At 28.0% G+C, this 17,046-nt stretch overlaps 1 protein-coding gene across 4 annotated transcripts in view; it reads left to right on the top strand.

Moving 5' to 3' along the window:
- The window catches only part of Atg18a (Autophagy-related 18a), a 172,840-nt gene that overhangs the window by 111,762 nt on the left and 44,032 nt on the right, over positions 1-17,046 (top strand). For all 4 annotated transcript variants that reach the window (XM_075375158.1, XM_075375159.1, XM_075375160.1 and 1 more), the window contains exon 8: positions 15,421-15,539. In XM_075375158.1, the coding sequence (XP_075231273.1) occupies positions 15,421-15,539 (119 nt within the window). The remainder of the gene's footprint in view (positions 1-15,420; positions 15,540-17,046) is intronic.

The following is a 17,046-nucleotide window of genomic DNA, read 5'->3' as shown; positions in this document are numbered from 1 at the left end:
CCGATTATATCTCAACGAAAACCTTTTTATATGGATGCATGTACCTAAGGTACAAGAGGCCCTTCTCTGTTAGTAATTATGTTCACTGTTAGTCAGATCCTGTGGTGAATACACTAAAAATATATTTGTAAGGTTGATTATCGCTTGCATTTCTCTGGGCTTAACATGGTGAAAACTGGTATATTTAACTTTGTGAGGAGGCAACAAAAAACCACTTTGCTCCTCATTATCCATTGTGAGCCAAGCATGGGGTACTTGCTAGTTTTTAACATGGTTGTTATTTTCAGAAATGACTTGTGACTCATCAGATTATGATAATTAAGATACGTATAAATTATATAATAAAAAGTAATTAATGAGCTAAGTTTTTGTTAAAATTCTTTTTTTATTATGTTATGGATATTAGAAGGAAATGTCTTCAATGTTGCCAAATCAGTTTCAAGCAACAATATATTTTAAATACTTGGAAATTTTGTGCTTCTGTCATGTATTATAATAAATAAAAAAATGTGCTCTTTTGCAATAAGTTTCCTTAAAGAGGGCTACTTGCCTTCTCTAAGGAAACTTACCCCAAAAATAAATAAAAACTCAACAAAAACTGTGATGGGGGATTTAATGAGCAAAGGAGTAGCATACATTTTTGTTAAGCATGAACTTTGTAAGCTTCTGTTCCCTGTTCGGGCACCAATTGTAAGCTTCTATTTCTACACCAAAAAAAAAAATTTTTTTCTTCAAAAATTTTTAAAGAATTATAAAAAAATGAATTTACCAATGCTGGGATTTGCGAAACAATGTACTAAGACTATCCTGCTTGATTAGTTTATATCAATCATATTATTATCATGTTATATATCATTATATTAATATCATTTATATTATTAAAACTAGACATTTATAGTTGATTTCTATCACATATGATTATTTGTGTGAAATTTTCATTGATATATTTTTGTATGATAAAAAACAAACATTTCATGTTTATTGGCATAATCAGAAATCATTTTGATTTTATATGAGAGAACCCTGAATAATAGAATTTTCACAAAATTAGTATTTTATCTAGCAGTATTTAAGTGTTCTAAGTAAATGTATTTTTTTTCTTTTCTAACCTGAAGTATTGCAGTTCTTCTGATTAAAAAAAAAACTGGATTAAATTAAAAGTATGTTTGTTGTAAATATTAATTTTAGCTTTATGGTATTGACTGTATTGTGTATTATTATAATGATATAATAATAATTTTGAAAGACTCCAATTATGAATTTTGAAAGTCTGAGAATTAGACTGATAATTTTAGTTAAGTTTGTTACTTTTTTCTCCATAATTGTATACGTGTAATGTTAATTTTGATATAAATGGTATGTTAATAGTTGTAAAATTATACATTATTAATTTTGTGTTAATGTAATTTTACATATAATCATTAATTGTTATTATTAGATTTCAGAAATGTTTAACCATAAATTTGTTGTGTTCTGTAGAATTTGTTATTGTTCCTGTTTGTATACTTAGGATTAATTATTTGTTACAAATTATTTTGTTGGGATATTATACATATCTCCTTTCTTGCAAACAAAAAAAGAGAAAAAAAATTATATTTAATCTTTCATTATTACTTCCGTCCAACTTAGTTCTTGAACTAACTGGATAATATTATTATTAATTGAATTTTCTCAGTTACTAGTTTTTAATTATTTTACTTAATTGTTAAGAATTAATTATTTATCAGTAAAAGCTCTTCTCTTCAAACAACATTAAATTAGTTAGAATCACTTTAGCCTTTCCATCTGATCGTTTAGACGTCTATTTTAGAATACCATCTTCACAGATTCATCAGATACTTGTAAATATACTAAACTGTGTTGTTTAATATATATGATGTCTTTAATTGAAACACATTTATGTTGTGTAAAATTAAATTTATCAATACACAGTCCAGCAACTAAACAATGAGATATTTTAGAATTAAACAATAATGAAACCGTAGAGTATTTCCTGGATTTTTTCTCAAAAGTATTTTCATTTTCTGTAGCAGTGTTTAGAATGACTCTTTATTTATATGATCTTAGTATTTAATTTCTTATTCAATTGGTCATCAAAAAGATACCCTTTAAACATTACCTTTAATTTGACAAATCTGAAATAAAAAAAATCCAGAAATAGTATGGTGATAGAGTTAACTGTAGTTTTTAGGCTCAAAACGTTCATTCTGCTCTTTGAGCTGCTGGGTTGTTATGTAAAAAGAGCCAAGATGTTCCATAAGCATATCAGAATACTCAAAAAAAAAAATTCATAGATAATTTTACCTTAAGGATAAATCTGTGGTAAATAATTAATTTGCTGTCATGTAATGTTCATTTGAAGTTGAATGTTCTTGTCTTGGTTTTATTTTATTTTATATAAGCAGTTTATCATACATGGTATTGCCATTGGTAATTTGTTAAGAAATATACCTCTAACCAAGGGAGCAATCTTTATCTTACATTAACCTTACATCAAGATTTAAAGAATTATTTCTATATTTTCACTAAAATCATTTACTGCAATCATTGTCACAGTCTAGAATTTGTTCTACATTGATAGTAAGTTCTTTGCTACAAACAGATGTTGGACATCCAAGCCTGTCTTCAGGGATTTCCTTATCGCTTTAAAACTCTACAAAACATCTGAATATCTGTACAAGACAAATTTATTCCCTTACACTTGCTTTATCAATTGCAATATCAGATGCCCTTATAATTTTAATTTTAAAGTAGAATGAGACATTTGCTGTTCGCCCAATAAGAGTAACATGAATATGGTTTCTCAGTACCCCTACAACATCGTCCTGTCTCTCTCCTGACATGCTTAAAGTGAGATCATACAAATGTATTGATAGGTTAGTAGAACAATATAAAATAAATAATATAATATATCATAATAAATATAATATAATATAAAATCTCATTATTAAAGTGCTGAACTGTGTACATAATCTTTTCCACTAGTAAGTTTAATTAACATAGTAATGCAGCTTATTTTTCTATAAGTAATATATAATAATTCATTCTTTACTGTGTACTTATGATCTCAAAGTTTTTTATTATCTAATTTTAAATATTACCATTTTTTAATAGATTATAAATTACCATAAATTTATATTAATGGCTTTTAAATAGATTTATTATTGTTATTGTGATTAAATTTACCCTATTTTGGCTGTTACGTACTTAAAGATTTATATTGTTAAGAAATGAAATGTAGTAAATTAACAGTGCCTTAATACAGCATAATAATATCATGGATTTTAAGTTATATATAAGTAATTTGTTATGAACTTTTTTATTATTTTTTTATGTTTAAGGAAGAAAAAGTAAATCTGTTTCTCAGTAAAATAATTTTTAATCTTGTGTTAACTTACCTATCCACTTGAATCACATTTGGGGTTTTTTTTAATAGATTGCAACACATAAAAAAAATATATTTTGCTTAAAATTGTAATCCTTTAGCATGTTATTTGGTTTGTATTGGCTTATATTTTGCTCAGGTATTCTATTTGCAATTTAGATTTAATTTTAGTATGCTTATTCTAAATACATTGGTGCATTCTGTTGTGGTTTTTCTCTTTTTTTGTATATTTTTATTTTCAGCATTGCATCCTATAGTTTGGTCAATTATATGTAACCTTTTCCTAGAAAAAATATTCTTGTATAAGTTAGCTTTATCAAGCTTGTCTACTATTTATCAGCTTAATCCATTGAATCGCCTTTGTTCCATTTCCAAAAATTAGTATTTATATTACCTAATTTCCATTGTACTCCTGATTCGATGTGATAAAATTTTATTACACTAATTTTATATAAATGTAACTAGAAAATTATAGCCTGGAACAGTATCAAGGATCTGTTACCATTTAAATGTAACTGATATGGCTAAATTTTGATAATTTCTTGAAACAGGGAACTATTTCTTAACCATCTGTACCACTCTTGACGCAGTATAATATTACGATTGAATTGAATTCATATGATTAAAAATGATTTATCAATATAAAGAAAATTCTTTAAACAGGGCATCACTTTTCAATTGCATTATAATTATGAGAGTAAATTGGCTCTATTAAAGAAAGTCCATTAGATTTCTCACAGATATTAAAGTGTGGGAAGGCCATATTTCGTAGGAATGTGTGACTAATTTCAAGATCTTCTGACTATTCAATAACTACTCAATCTGTTATGGTCACCCTGGTAACCCTGGATGGTTCTTTATAATACCTGACCATTTCACATGATACTCCATTCAAAGATAAAATTCTTTGTTAATGTTAGGTTAGGATGAAGCGAGGAAACAATTAACCCATATAGGAAGTTACTGCTCTGAGAATCGAAGAAATTGACTGTTATTCATGAAACCATATTTTCACATTATAGCCATTCGTTTTTGTTATTTGCTACAAGTTGATATATAACGAATGCTGATAGTACACATATCCTTTGGTTGCCATTAGATGAATGATTTATTTTTCCATTTATATGATATTTTGTAAGATATTTCATACAGTGTTATTGATACAGGGTTCATTGGCAGTTGCTCCTCTTGTTCGTTTTGTGAATGTACTTGTAAGTTATTAATCCCTAGATTACCAGCTGGATCAGGATTTTTGCTAACTTAGATTACACCAGAATGTTGGCAGGGAAACAGTGTTAAAGAGTTAGAAACATTAAAATAGGAGCTGGTTTGTCTAGGTTTGAAATTGTCTATCACTCAAAGAGAGATAAGCAGTAACCATTTGCTTCACCTAACACATTATTCGTATTAAAATAAAAGAAACAAAAGTGAAAGAAGATGAAGTGGTTTTATATAATAACTTTGTTAGAAGTTTTAATACATTATATAAAATTTCTTTATGGCTTTTAAGATAAAGGCGATTTGGATTTACCAGAATTTACTGGGTTCAAATAAAATATATGAATGTATGGATCTCTTTACTTAACATACAGTATTTTTGACATTCCTCTAAAAAATGTTGATTGAACAAGTTAACATAATATTTAGCAATATATTGATTTAAGACCAGTGCATGCCTGATTTTTTTATATGTAATATTTTCAATAGAATCTGTAAAATTATTTTAATTAATTTCTACCACTTTGTAAAAAGTGGATGTCTATTTTTCAGTTTTTGTTGTCCATTTAAAATTTGTTTGTGTCCAGTGTTTCCACCGTTTCTTTCTAATAAGTTGTTTCCTTCCTAATAAAGTTTGACCAAACTATGAGGTGTGATTGGAAAGTTCTAAGATAGGTGCCACCACCACTGTTCAATAGGAGAGGTTAGGTTTGCCTGCGGGTATGTAAGGTGAAGCTTTTTTTCCCTTGAAACATCCTGGAAAGATGACTACAATATCTTTCTTCAGTAGAAACTGGCATCCTGGTGAGTGAGGATGTGTTTTCGGTTCACAACGGATTATTAATTTAATTTTACAGAATGGATGAAAAATCAAAACAACGAGTTTTTGGCAAATTTTGTTTTAAAACTGGGAAATCACCTTCAGAAACTTATGAACTCTTAATAAATAGCTTTCGGGGATAAATGTGAGCCGGTCAAATGTATGTAGTTCAACAGATTTAAAGGTGGCCACGAATCAATCAAAATTGACCCAGCCAGCCTTCGACTTCAAAAACATTGTAAAAGTTCACAATTTAGTCCACTGTGACGCTAGACTTACAATAAGGGAGATGACTGATGAACTGGATTTAATTTTAATACGCTTAAGTCAATTTTACTGAAGGTCTGAACATGCATCAAATATACGTGAAAATCATTTTGAAATTGTTGTTAGATCAGCAGAAACAAGAGTGACTTGAGTATCCCGTGAACTGATTAATTGGCCCTAAACTGACCCAGATTTGTTATAGAGGGTAATTACAGGCGATTAATCATGGTTTTATGAGTGACCCAGAACAAAGACACAATCATTGCAGTGGAAAGGTCCAAGTTCTCTTCAACTGAAAAAAGCACAACAAAGACAGTTGAGAATGTGAAGACAATCTTGGTGATTTTTTTTCTTTTACAGATATTGTGTATCACAAGTTTGTCCCTAGGGGACAGACAGTCAACCAGGAATATTGTAAAAGTGTCCTTTAGCGTTTGGTCGAAAATGTGGTAAAAAAGACCTGCAGTTGGCAAAACAAGAATTGGGACCTCCACCAGACCCATCAGCACATTGTTCATTCTAGATCATATAATTTTTTGCCAAATCCCAAATCCCTGCTTCTACAACCCCTTTCTTTCCCTAATTTAGCCACTGCTAATTTCTACCTGTTTCCTAAATTGAAATATTCGCTAAAAGGGAACATATTTAATTCAGTGGAAGACATTCAGGAAATATGGAGAGGGTTCTTGAGACCCTTAAGAAAAGAAATCCCCAGGGATGCTTCCAAAAATGGAAGCATTGTTGGAATCTGAATTCAGTCAGAAGGGGACTACTTTGAAGGATATTAATCACAATAGCCTGTAAGTACTGCCATTTTGAAATTACAAATGTAGTCTTAAAATTTTCCAATCGCACCTTTTTTTTTTTTGGATCTCCTTCCTTTCATAGATAGAGGTGTAGTAGGAAGAAAAGAAACTAGGCTTTAGGCTAGTTTGTTCCCAAATAAGCCCACAAGTAGAGCTGCCACACTGTGCTTTATTTGCATTACACATAGTATTATAGATAGAGCTAGTGTGACTACTAGCTTAATTTCCATGGTTACTTATTTAGGAAGGAAGAATCAAGAGAAAGGGAAAGGATTATTATCTTGTAATCTCAAGAGAAGTGTGTTTAAATTCATTTCAAGGTTAAAGAATATGTAATTATTGTTCTGTAGTTCCTTAAAATGATTGTTGTGAGAAAGAATTTAATGGAAGAACTAGGTAAAAAAACCATCATGTGAAGTGAGTAAGGAAAAAGAGATAGAATTAATGACTGTCAAGAAAAAGAAGATAAAGGAAGTTTTAAATTGATATCTGAGATTGCTGTTGTAATCTAACATATGTTTTCTTATTGTTATTTTTAAAAGTTATATATGAATAATTTTATGGCAATACTGCAATCATTAAATAATTTAAATATTCTTAGTAAGGTATAATTACTGCTATTTTCACAACTGATACTTATACGCTTAAGAGTATCTTTCTTGATACATTTTAGATTTTGGCCAACCTAGTCGAGAAGTAAAATAATCAAATTCTTGTACTTAGTGTAAAAATACTGTAGTAGTATCACAATAGAAAACACTTACCTTTGTTTACAGAAATATTGAAGCTATCTACATTTTAAAGTACTGTTTCTTAAACATATATAGGAAAAACACCAATCGTTTTATTAATGGCCATTATTTTGAAACTGACAATTGGGGAAAATCCTTTAACTTATAGATAACGCTCCTGTTAAATATTCCTGAACACTAGTTTGTATTTTTATCATTTTTTTACAAGCTTGCTTTATTTTTAAATTATTGATTTTCATAAAAACATGATAAACAAGGTTCTATGTAAGTGTCATTTTCAGTAATTTCTAAAGAATTATTCAAACTCCAACATACAATAATTATGCAAAGTATAAAAATAGTGTAACATACACTTCAGGGTAAGATTTTTCTTTTGTCATACATTGTAGTTTATTTGTATCGTGTGTTGTGCTCCTGAAATAAACAGACAAAGATTTAAAGTGGATTTTATCTGTAAAAATAAGTAAAATCTTTCCTATAGATTTGTTTAGAATTGCTTAGTTTTCTAACTGTATTGTTATTTTTTTTTAATTTTACAGTAGGAATCTATATATTAAAAATGGATTGAATTTTTTAATAAAATTAATTATGCCATATTTTTTTGCACACTGATTGATTTAATTTTTATATTACTGGCTGGTCAAGGCTCACTTTGCTCGTCCTTCCCGTGTAGCCCTACTGAACATTATCCTAGTGCTTGTGATAATAATACTGATAAATAACAATTAAAGCATGTTCAATTTATAAATCGGTGTATTGTAATTTCTTCAGAGCAATAGTGTGGTTAGCACATAGTTCAAAGCTTTGAGTGATCTGAAGTAGGCAGGTTTCAGAGTAGTTTGCATACTTTTAAAAATTATAGCTTCAGCTGATTATCTTAACAGGTAATATTTTGCATGGTTCTTAGCATTGTTCCACGAACACCACATGGAAGTGGCCTTACTTGGTTTCTTCTCATTTTTTTTTATTTCTAAAAATTATCTTATGCATTTTAGTCACACAACCAGAGGCAGGTACAGCCAGTTGCTTTGTACATACAGTAACTTTGGTAGTGGCTGTGTTTGGTTGAGCCACTATGCCTACATCACCGCACCTGTATTGATACTTTTCTTGATAACTGAAAGAGATATCAAAAAAGACAAAACAGACTTTTTTTTTTGAGAAAATTTTGTTTCAAATACTGCAAATGGTCTCCAAACTCAATTTGATCAACGGTTTTACCACAGTAAAGTTTTATGTCGGCAAGGCAAATAATCTACCCACCGGGTTGGTCTAGTGGTAAACACATCTTCCCAAATTAGCTGATTTGAAAGTCGAGAGTTGTAGCGTTCAAATCTTAGTAGTCAGTTATTTTTATATGGATTTGAATACTAGATAGTGGATACCGGTGTTCTTTGGTGGTTGGATTTCAGTTAATCACACATGTCAGGAATTGTCAAACTGAGATTGTACAATACTACACTTCATTTACACTCATACATATTATCCTCATTCATCCTCTGAAGTAATATCTGAATGGTAATTACAGGAGGTTAAACCGGAAAAAGAAAAAAAAGGTAAATAATCTGGCTGTTATCACAAGTCATTTAAACAGCAACCTTCTTGAAACTGAAAAAATTTACAACGCAATAATCCCATGTTATTCTTCCCAAGTATAAAAAACTATGTTCATGTAAAATTTCAACTCATTTGGTTGAGGAGTTTTTGCGTGAAAGAGTAACAGACTCACAGAAACCACTATATTATATATATATATATATATATATATATATATACTCACTCAATAAAATAAGCTTTAAAACAAATCAAATTGTACAGTGGTTGAAAATTTTCCTTTCTATTTTGAGGCTTTTTCAAGTCTTTAATTAATTACTTTTTTCCCCCTTAGCTACTAATGGAAAATCTTCAGACTTATAAGTAGATGTTTTTATTTCATAGGATCTCTTTTCTCTTATGTTGGGAAATAAAGCTGATTAGTATTACTCTCCTCCTTCAGCTACAATCTTTTTTTTTTTTTTTTTTTTTTTTTTTTTTTTTTTTTTTTTTTTTTGGTATTTCACTATCAGTCTCAAAATCATGCTAAATAAATTAATATCTGAATTTATTTTTCTCAGACTTTTCTAATCCATGTATAATTAATTAAATCTTTGATTTAGACTGAAAAAATTGCAATTCAAAAATCCATTTTAACCCTTTAAGCTCAAAATATAAAGAAATCCTTTTGTAGTGTGCACTTACACTGTTAGAAGAATTTGCATATAAATTTTCATCAATTTATCTTCAGTAATTTTTTTGGCTGATTATGAATTGCTCACTATATGTTGTCTGCAGTTCCAATAACATCTTTATTAAAACTATCTATTGAAAAATATCTAGGGAGCTGCTCACTATAAAAAAGAGTATGAGAATTAAGTGGCCCAAATGAGAAGTGCATCACTGTAATGGATTATTTATTATTTACATGTTCTAATAAATAATTTTTCTGCATAATATAGTTTAAGACACTCCAGATTATTTAATGAAGCTACTGTTAAAATTTTGTAGTGATTATTTTAGCAGTTCTAAAGATTTTTGCTAATATACAAACAAATGTTTACTCCTTAAAATAGAGATATGTGTATGTGTTACACACCCATTTATTAAGTATATATTTTAAACACTACACACCCAAAAGTAAGCTGCATTGTATATAACTATTTAACTAATTGATTGCCATATGCTAGTCAAGGTTTCATTATACAATGGCCAAATGTTTTAGATCAATTAAGGCATTTTTTGATTAGCTGCATGAACTGTAATTAGTACTTTTGTCTTAGCAACAACATAGAACATGCATCCAGCACTGTTATGTATGATATCATAGTCAGTACATAGAACTAAACAGAAATTCTGGTCTCGGTACACAAAGTTTAAACAGGTGTAAAACAAAAATAAAGTAAAATATAAATGGCAAGTTTCTGTTAGTGCATCTCTAATAAAAAAAAGTGTTTAACCTTAATGGCTACAACCCCCTATCCAGTTTCAGAAGCTCTTAATGAAGTGTTGTGGTACATAATTTGGGAATCACTATAAGGAGCTTATAATGTTATGTTTTATTTGATTTCTGATAGTAATGATTCAGATGACTTGAAATTAAAGTATAGTTCTTATTTGCAATATCGGTAAAAATTTTATGAACTGGATATTGGGATGAAAATGGTTGCCGAACATTCTTTGTATTATTAAGAAGGTTTTTAATAATGGTCTTTTTTAATTAATATGCAAGTAATTTCGCTGTGAATGAGTAGTTGAAGTGTATTAACTATGTACCAGTTTGGTTAGTCCACCAAATTTAATGTTTTGTGTGTTTATACGTGATTAAAGGAGGAATAAATATAATTTGTTTACATGGCATTTTCTAATTAAATTTTATATTAGCTTATTTAAATATTATTTTTGACAGCTTTCTGAGATGCAAAAAAAAGTAAAGAATATTAATAATAATCAAAGTCTGTGGAATCTGGCAAAATGGTCTTTTGGTGACTTTTTAATGCTTAACTTAAATTTTAGACTAAGACGAACTGGGATTTTAAAATTCTTCAATAATCATTAAAAAAATAAGTCAAGGGTTGCATCAATCTTTATTGACAAATAATAAATTTACTTAATAACTTTTAAGAATTCTGTTATCTTTTTGGTTCAAACATCAGTGTACAATTTTTACAGTTTTCTAAAACATATTGCCATGCTTTGTGTTTTGAATGTAAAAAATTCCATAATTACAGTAAATTAATCACAAAAATGCAATGATAATCTTGCTGCATATTTTCACTTACTGGATGTAACACGTCGACAGATTCCTTATCAAAGAGAAGTCAATGCGATAAAATAAAAATTTAATAAAAGCCCTAGTTAAATGTATTTATCAATAATTATTTGCCAGAAGATAGTCAACATAAATCATTGAATTATGTCACTATAAAAATTAAAATATAACAGAAGAATTTTTTATTTGCTTAATCAATCATTGTTCATGAATTTTTAAATACTACATTATTTAATGTATTTTACTATCTATTTCATGTATAACAGCAGAGAAATGTTCAGCAATTTGTAGATCTTAAAATACTAATTTGTTTGTTTTAAACAGTATGAAAATTGTTTTGTACTATTTTCTTTCAAGTGATACATTACCGAAATATTAATATGCTGAAGTCGTATTTTCTCTCGATATTAGTTAATTTTTTAATCAAGGCTACATGTACTTGAATATTTTTTTTTTTAAATTATGCTCATTAATTTTTTAATAACCATATTTATGCCAATTTTTTTAACAATTTTATTTTGCTAATTTCTTACAAAGTAACGATAGCACATCGTAACAGAAATGCTATCTCAGATATTTTGTTTTCATGAAAATTGAATTTAATGCAGATGGGAAGTAGTTTGTACTTTAGAAAACCATTTTAGTAAGAAAATTAATTTTTATGTAAATGTTAGTTTGTTAATTTTATGAACAAAGCCTACAAAGAGGATTCTCTGTGCGAGTGTAGATTATATAACTTGAACAGTAGTATTAAAACTTGCAGAAAATCTAAAAAAAGATAAATTCTCTATGTCAATTGCCATGATGTTTAATCAGTATTTATTTCCAACAGCATGCAATGAAACTGCATCCAACCTTGTTTAAATTTAATAAACTACAATAAACAGTTTAGTAAATGTGGCTTAGGGCTTAGATATTTTCTTTACTTCACATCTTTCTGTTTTCAAGTTATTACACCCTTTCCAGATGTTTTTGAAGCAACTATAATAATATAATTTCCATCTTACACTAAGATTATTATTCAGTCTGTATGTTAGCAAAATGTGTGTAATTTTTAGTTTTAAAACTTTTGTTTTTTTAGCATATCAATATATCATGGATTCATCCATGCTCAATCTTTATGTGCATAAAATTCAAAACAACGATTCAGCTAGTTAGTGAAAATTTAATTATAAGCATTTTGTGAAAATGTAGCTATACCAGATTTCTGGAAATTTGTTGGTGTTAGTTCCTGGAATAATCTTGTGTGAGTAGAAATAAAATAATTAACTTTCCCTTTACCAACCAAAGTAAAAATATGGTTGACTTTGATTACAGTCTTCCACAAAAATTCTGATTTCACCAAAAAATATTAAGCTTCTGCTTTTTCAAATAAATACTTTACAAATTTTATAACTGCACTGTGAACAGAGCTCACCCCTGTCTTCAAAATATTGGCAACAGACCTCCTTAGGGTTCAGGTAGTATCGGTTTCTCCTTTTAATCATGAGGTGTTGCTAATTTAAATGTGAATCCATATGCTATGCAAATTTTACCTCCATCTAATAAAGTAGGTTTGTACTTTGCTAAATCCTAATTGTACTTATACCTTATTAAACAATCGTTAATTTGCACATTGCCACATCCATCTCAATTTTTATTGTAAAACTACAAAGAACTACAAAGAGGTGGATTAGATTTAAGTGGTTCATTAAAATGGAAACAAATTTTGAATGAACCCAAATTGGTCTACTGCCATTCCTTTTGTGGGGGAGATCAAGTTCCATTTACGATTTAGTCATAAGAAATTTTTACAGGGTGAAATGTACTAGAAAGAATGCAACTGGATTTGTATGGAATATCACAGTCAAATGTCAACTATTTCTTTTTAGTTTATGGATGCGAGAGTGGTGGAGTTAATGTGTATCTCCTTAGTTACTAAATTACTAGAATTTTTACAAGAAAGAAGTAAAAGTTGAAAGGAATCTTTAGGGTCTTCAATTTGAAATCCAAGTATTTGATTTCAGTTTTATGTAGAGATTACAGTGGTTCTATTTTGTGTAAGGTGATTCTGTTTCATAATAGAGGCTAGAGGTGGAAATTGGATTTCATTTATGCGTCTGCATTTTGTTTGTTTTTGCTGAGAAATTGTCTTTAGCAAGAATGTAAAATGTGGTTAACAATTGAAGAATATATGCTTATTATGAAAAAATTTAGTACTAAAACTAAACACTCTTGACTCCATCAGTTAAAGTAGTAACAAGACGTCAAGTGAATCTTAAATTCAAATGGTTTAGTCTTCTGCATGTAGTGAATTTTCTTAGCAACTAGCTCGTTTGCCAAAATATCTTTATAATTTATTAGAAAAATAACTGATGTGCTATTACATGGGTAACAAAAGGAACTGCAACTAGATTTGCCTAAAAGGAGAAAATCAGGAAAAAATGTATAGTAACATTAGAACATAGAAAAGGGTAAGGGTTTAGTTCATATTAATGCATAAAAATGATTAACTTTCATGCATAATGCTGTTTCTTTTAGCACTGATCCATCATTGTGCTTTCAGTTTTTAAATTTAGGGTCACCAATTTATGAACAAAACTATACTGTTTGTATATAGCTAGTTTATTGTCAACCATATAAGAGTATGTACTCTTGTAAGCAATAAGCATTTGTCAGTCTCTATCCACTTTTGTCTTCATTCATCAATATACCATAATTTTGGTATTTTTATACATTTTTGGAGCTAAATTTTCTATAATGCATGTAACTTATTTCTACTTTAATGTTCCAAATAAAACAGATTTATGTTTATAGACCTCTGTGAAAAAAACCCAGATAAATTAAATATTAATAAACAACAAAAAAATGACCCCCAATATACTGCTGCATGATTGCTCAACATATCCTGAATGCTAAACAGGATTATTGTATATAAAATAAATAGTTTTATATATATATATATATATATACGTAAATAAAATTAGTTCAGTAAAATGTTTTTTAAAAAAATTGAATTAATAAGAGAATATTTGAGTATGTATTAAATTACTTAAATTAGCAACTGTTTGTTTTTAGTTTCCAGAAAGATTTTAGACAAGATTGTTAACTATCCTGACTTAGCCTGATGGTAGTAGATCATTCATTTTAACGCCTTACTCTTTTCCTTATTCTTGATTAATTCCTCTCCAATATTAGTTCTGTGGGAACAGGTCTGACTTTGCTAGGTTTTTTTTATTATTAAATATAATAGAACTTGAAGAATTGTGTATCCTTGATATCTATTAGAGGGACTGATTCAAGAGACACTTTTCCTGCAATAGGAGCCCAACAAACTCTAATTAAAGGTAGCTGAAATGTCTGTCATGTAAAACCCCAGGCCACCTAGCACCACCAGAAGTAGTTGCTAGAAAATACATATTTCATTTACAGTCACAATAAATATTTAAACCTATTTCATAAAACAAAATTGAGCATGTTAAAAGAAAATTGCCTTTTTTTATTACGTTAATTTATAAATAAACATTGTTTCATATTTTCTTAATTTTATTTTTACACACAAACAAATCAACAGACTTTAAACATTCTTTATATTTTGAAGAGAAATTTCTGATGATCTCGTATTAAATTTCTCCTTGATAAACATAAGTCACAGATTTTTTTGACAAAAAATTAGATAATCATTTACATAAAATACTTTTTAATTATTTAATCATTACTTAGTACTGCATTGTTAACAGGATAATAGTATGTAACCTGAAATCATTCTGATATTTAAAATATTAGCTTACAAAAGAATTAATTGAAAAAATTGAGATAAAAAAATTAATATATTTTAGCACTTTCGACTGTTTTTACTCATGTACAGTAGCAGTTTTTACAGAACTTTTCTGTATTTTTTAGCAGTCTTTATCAAGATGCAGGTTTCTCAGCTTACTGTTTCTATGAATGACTTTGATAAGACAATGTTTTTTGAAGGCCTACCCATATTTTAAATAAAATTAAGAATTGATGAATTGTTTATTTCAAATTTGTTGCTGACCTCAAAGAAGAAAAAATTTAAAAAAGAATTGAATTAAATTTTTATATATAGAAATATTATTTATAATCTGAAATCCATTACATCTACAACAAAAAGAAAATTATATCTATTATTTATGTAAATTTAATATTCTTTTGGTTGCATTGCTTTTGACAAATTCATTTTAAAATAAATTTGGAATATAAAAATGTTGTATATAATTTATTAGTTGTTTTTAACTTTGCGAAATATACATTTATATTGTTCAGTGCATTCAATGAAAGTAGATAACTGGAATTTTTAGAATTTCTGTTTATTCATTTATCAACAATAAGCTGAAATTATATATTTATTACATTTTTTACAGGTTGTTCGGTAAATCAGATGGTTCTAGTGAACGAGTAGCTGGAAGTGATATTGGAGATGGCACAAGTACCGATTCACAAACACCAGCGAAACAGTCTTCCAATAAAACAGAGCCTCCAGGTAATTATAAAGTAGTATATTTAAATTTATGTAGTTTTGTTTCTGCATATGTATTGTGTTATGGTATGCTGTATGCTGTAAGCTATCATAAATTTCATTTATCTTCACATTGTCTTCTTTTTCATTGTCACGTAGACAATTAATTGATTTTTTTTTTTTTTAATTGTGTCTTGCCTAAAGAAATTGTGGCAAATTCTTAATCATTAACGATATATTAGATTTAATCTTGTATCGTTTCTAAAATTTGCCAAACATTTTGCCTATTTTTATTATTTGTTTTGTTATTTATATAATATTATTTGGTGATAACCCTCATGTTTTAATTTTTTTATTTATTTAACCTGTTACTTTTTAAAATTGATTTAAACATATATTCATTTAAATTATTTTATACAAATTTTTATGATTTTTACACAGGAGTTAGATTAATAAAATATTATTTTTTACAATTTCAGGTATCAGTTATGTATTATAACTTCATTAGTTTATAATTGGGTGACTCCCTTTTAAATTTTTTAATTAGGAATTTTTGCTTCTTGTAGATTAAATTTAAATTACAGCAGTTAAAATAGTATTATGTTGTTAGTGGTGTGAACTTAAGTACAACTCTGATAGTTACTTATATTCATTTTTCATTAGTACTTCAGAAATTCAATGTACACCAGATGTTTAACATCATGATTTGAATCCAAAACCTTAAGGGATCTGAGTTGGAACAAATTTAGTTAAAAGTAATATTTTGTAATTTTTTAATAATTCTTTAAATCTTTATATTGTCATTGTGACATTAACTATTTACTTCTAGCAAATATACAGTTAATAATAAAATCCTAACTTATATCAAGTACTGTCAAAATTTGTAAATTAAACTACTGAAGAATTAGCTGTTAATTAAACTTCTAATTAAAACATTTACTCTTCCCCAATTTTTTAAAATAAATTAAATATTTGTTAATTTCATATCCAGTTAGCAGGATAAATTAAAATAACTAGAGATGAAATACATACATCGAAATCTAACTTGTCCTAGGATTAGTTATTTTGTTTTTAATTATAGATAAACTACAGTTTATTTTATTACAACAAATATGATGTTTCATTATCATGATTAGTAGCACCACTTACAATATCTTGAGTTAAAATCCAATTATTGCAGTGTAACTTGGGAAGATATCTTTGTTTTTTTTTAATGTAAATGTGGGTTCATTTAAGCTTTTATTTTTGAACATTTGAAGGTTTGTTCACATTATTTCTCGATAGCAAAATCTCAGTTTGTTTAGAAAATGCAAGTTGAGTAATAAAACAATTACTCATTTACCAAAGCCCTGAAATATAGTAAAAACAGATGGCACTACTGGGATAGGATCCTTTAATTAAATCGCTAGCACATAAAAGTGTTTAGAGAAAAAATTTTACCTTTTTATATGGTATTTTTTGAATTACTATTTAATAAGTGTATATAGAGAAATCTGCAAATACATGTACATAGTTTCTCTGTTGTACAGTG

This window comes from Lycorma delicatula, chromosome 9 (assembly GCF_047948215.1).
Source record: "Lycorma delicatula isolate Av1 chromosome 9, ASM4794821v1, whole genome shotgun sequence".
Taxonomy (NCBI): Eukaryota; Metazoa; Arthropoda; class Insecta; order Hemiptera; family Fulgoridae; genus Lycorma; species Lycorma delicatula.
This window is presented reverse-complemented; position numbering and strand designations above follow the sequence as displayed.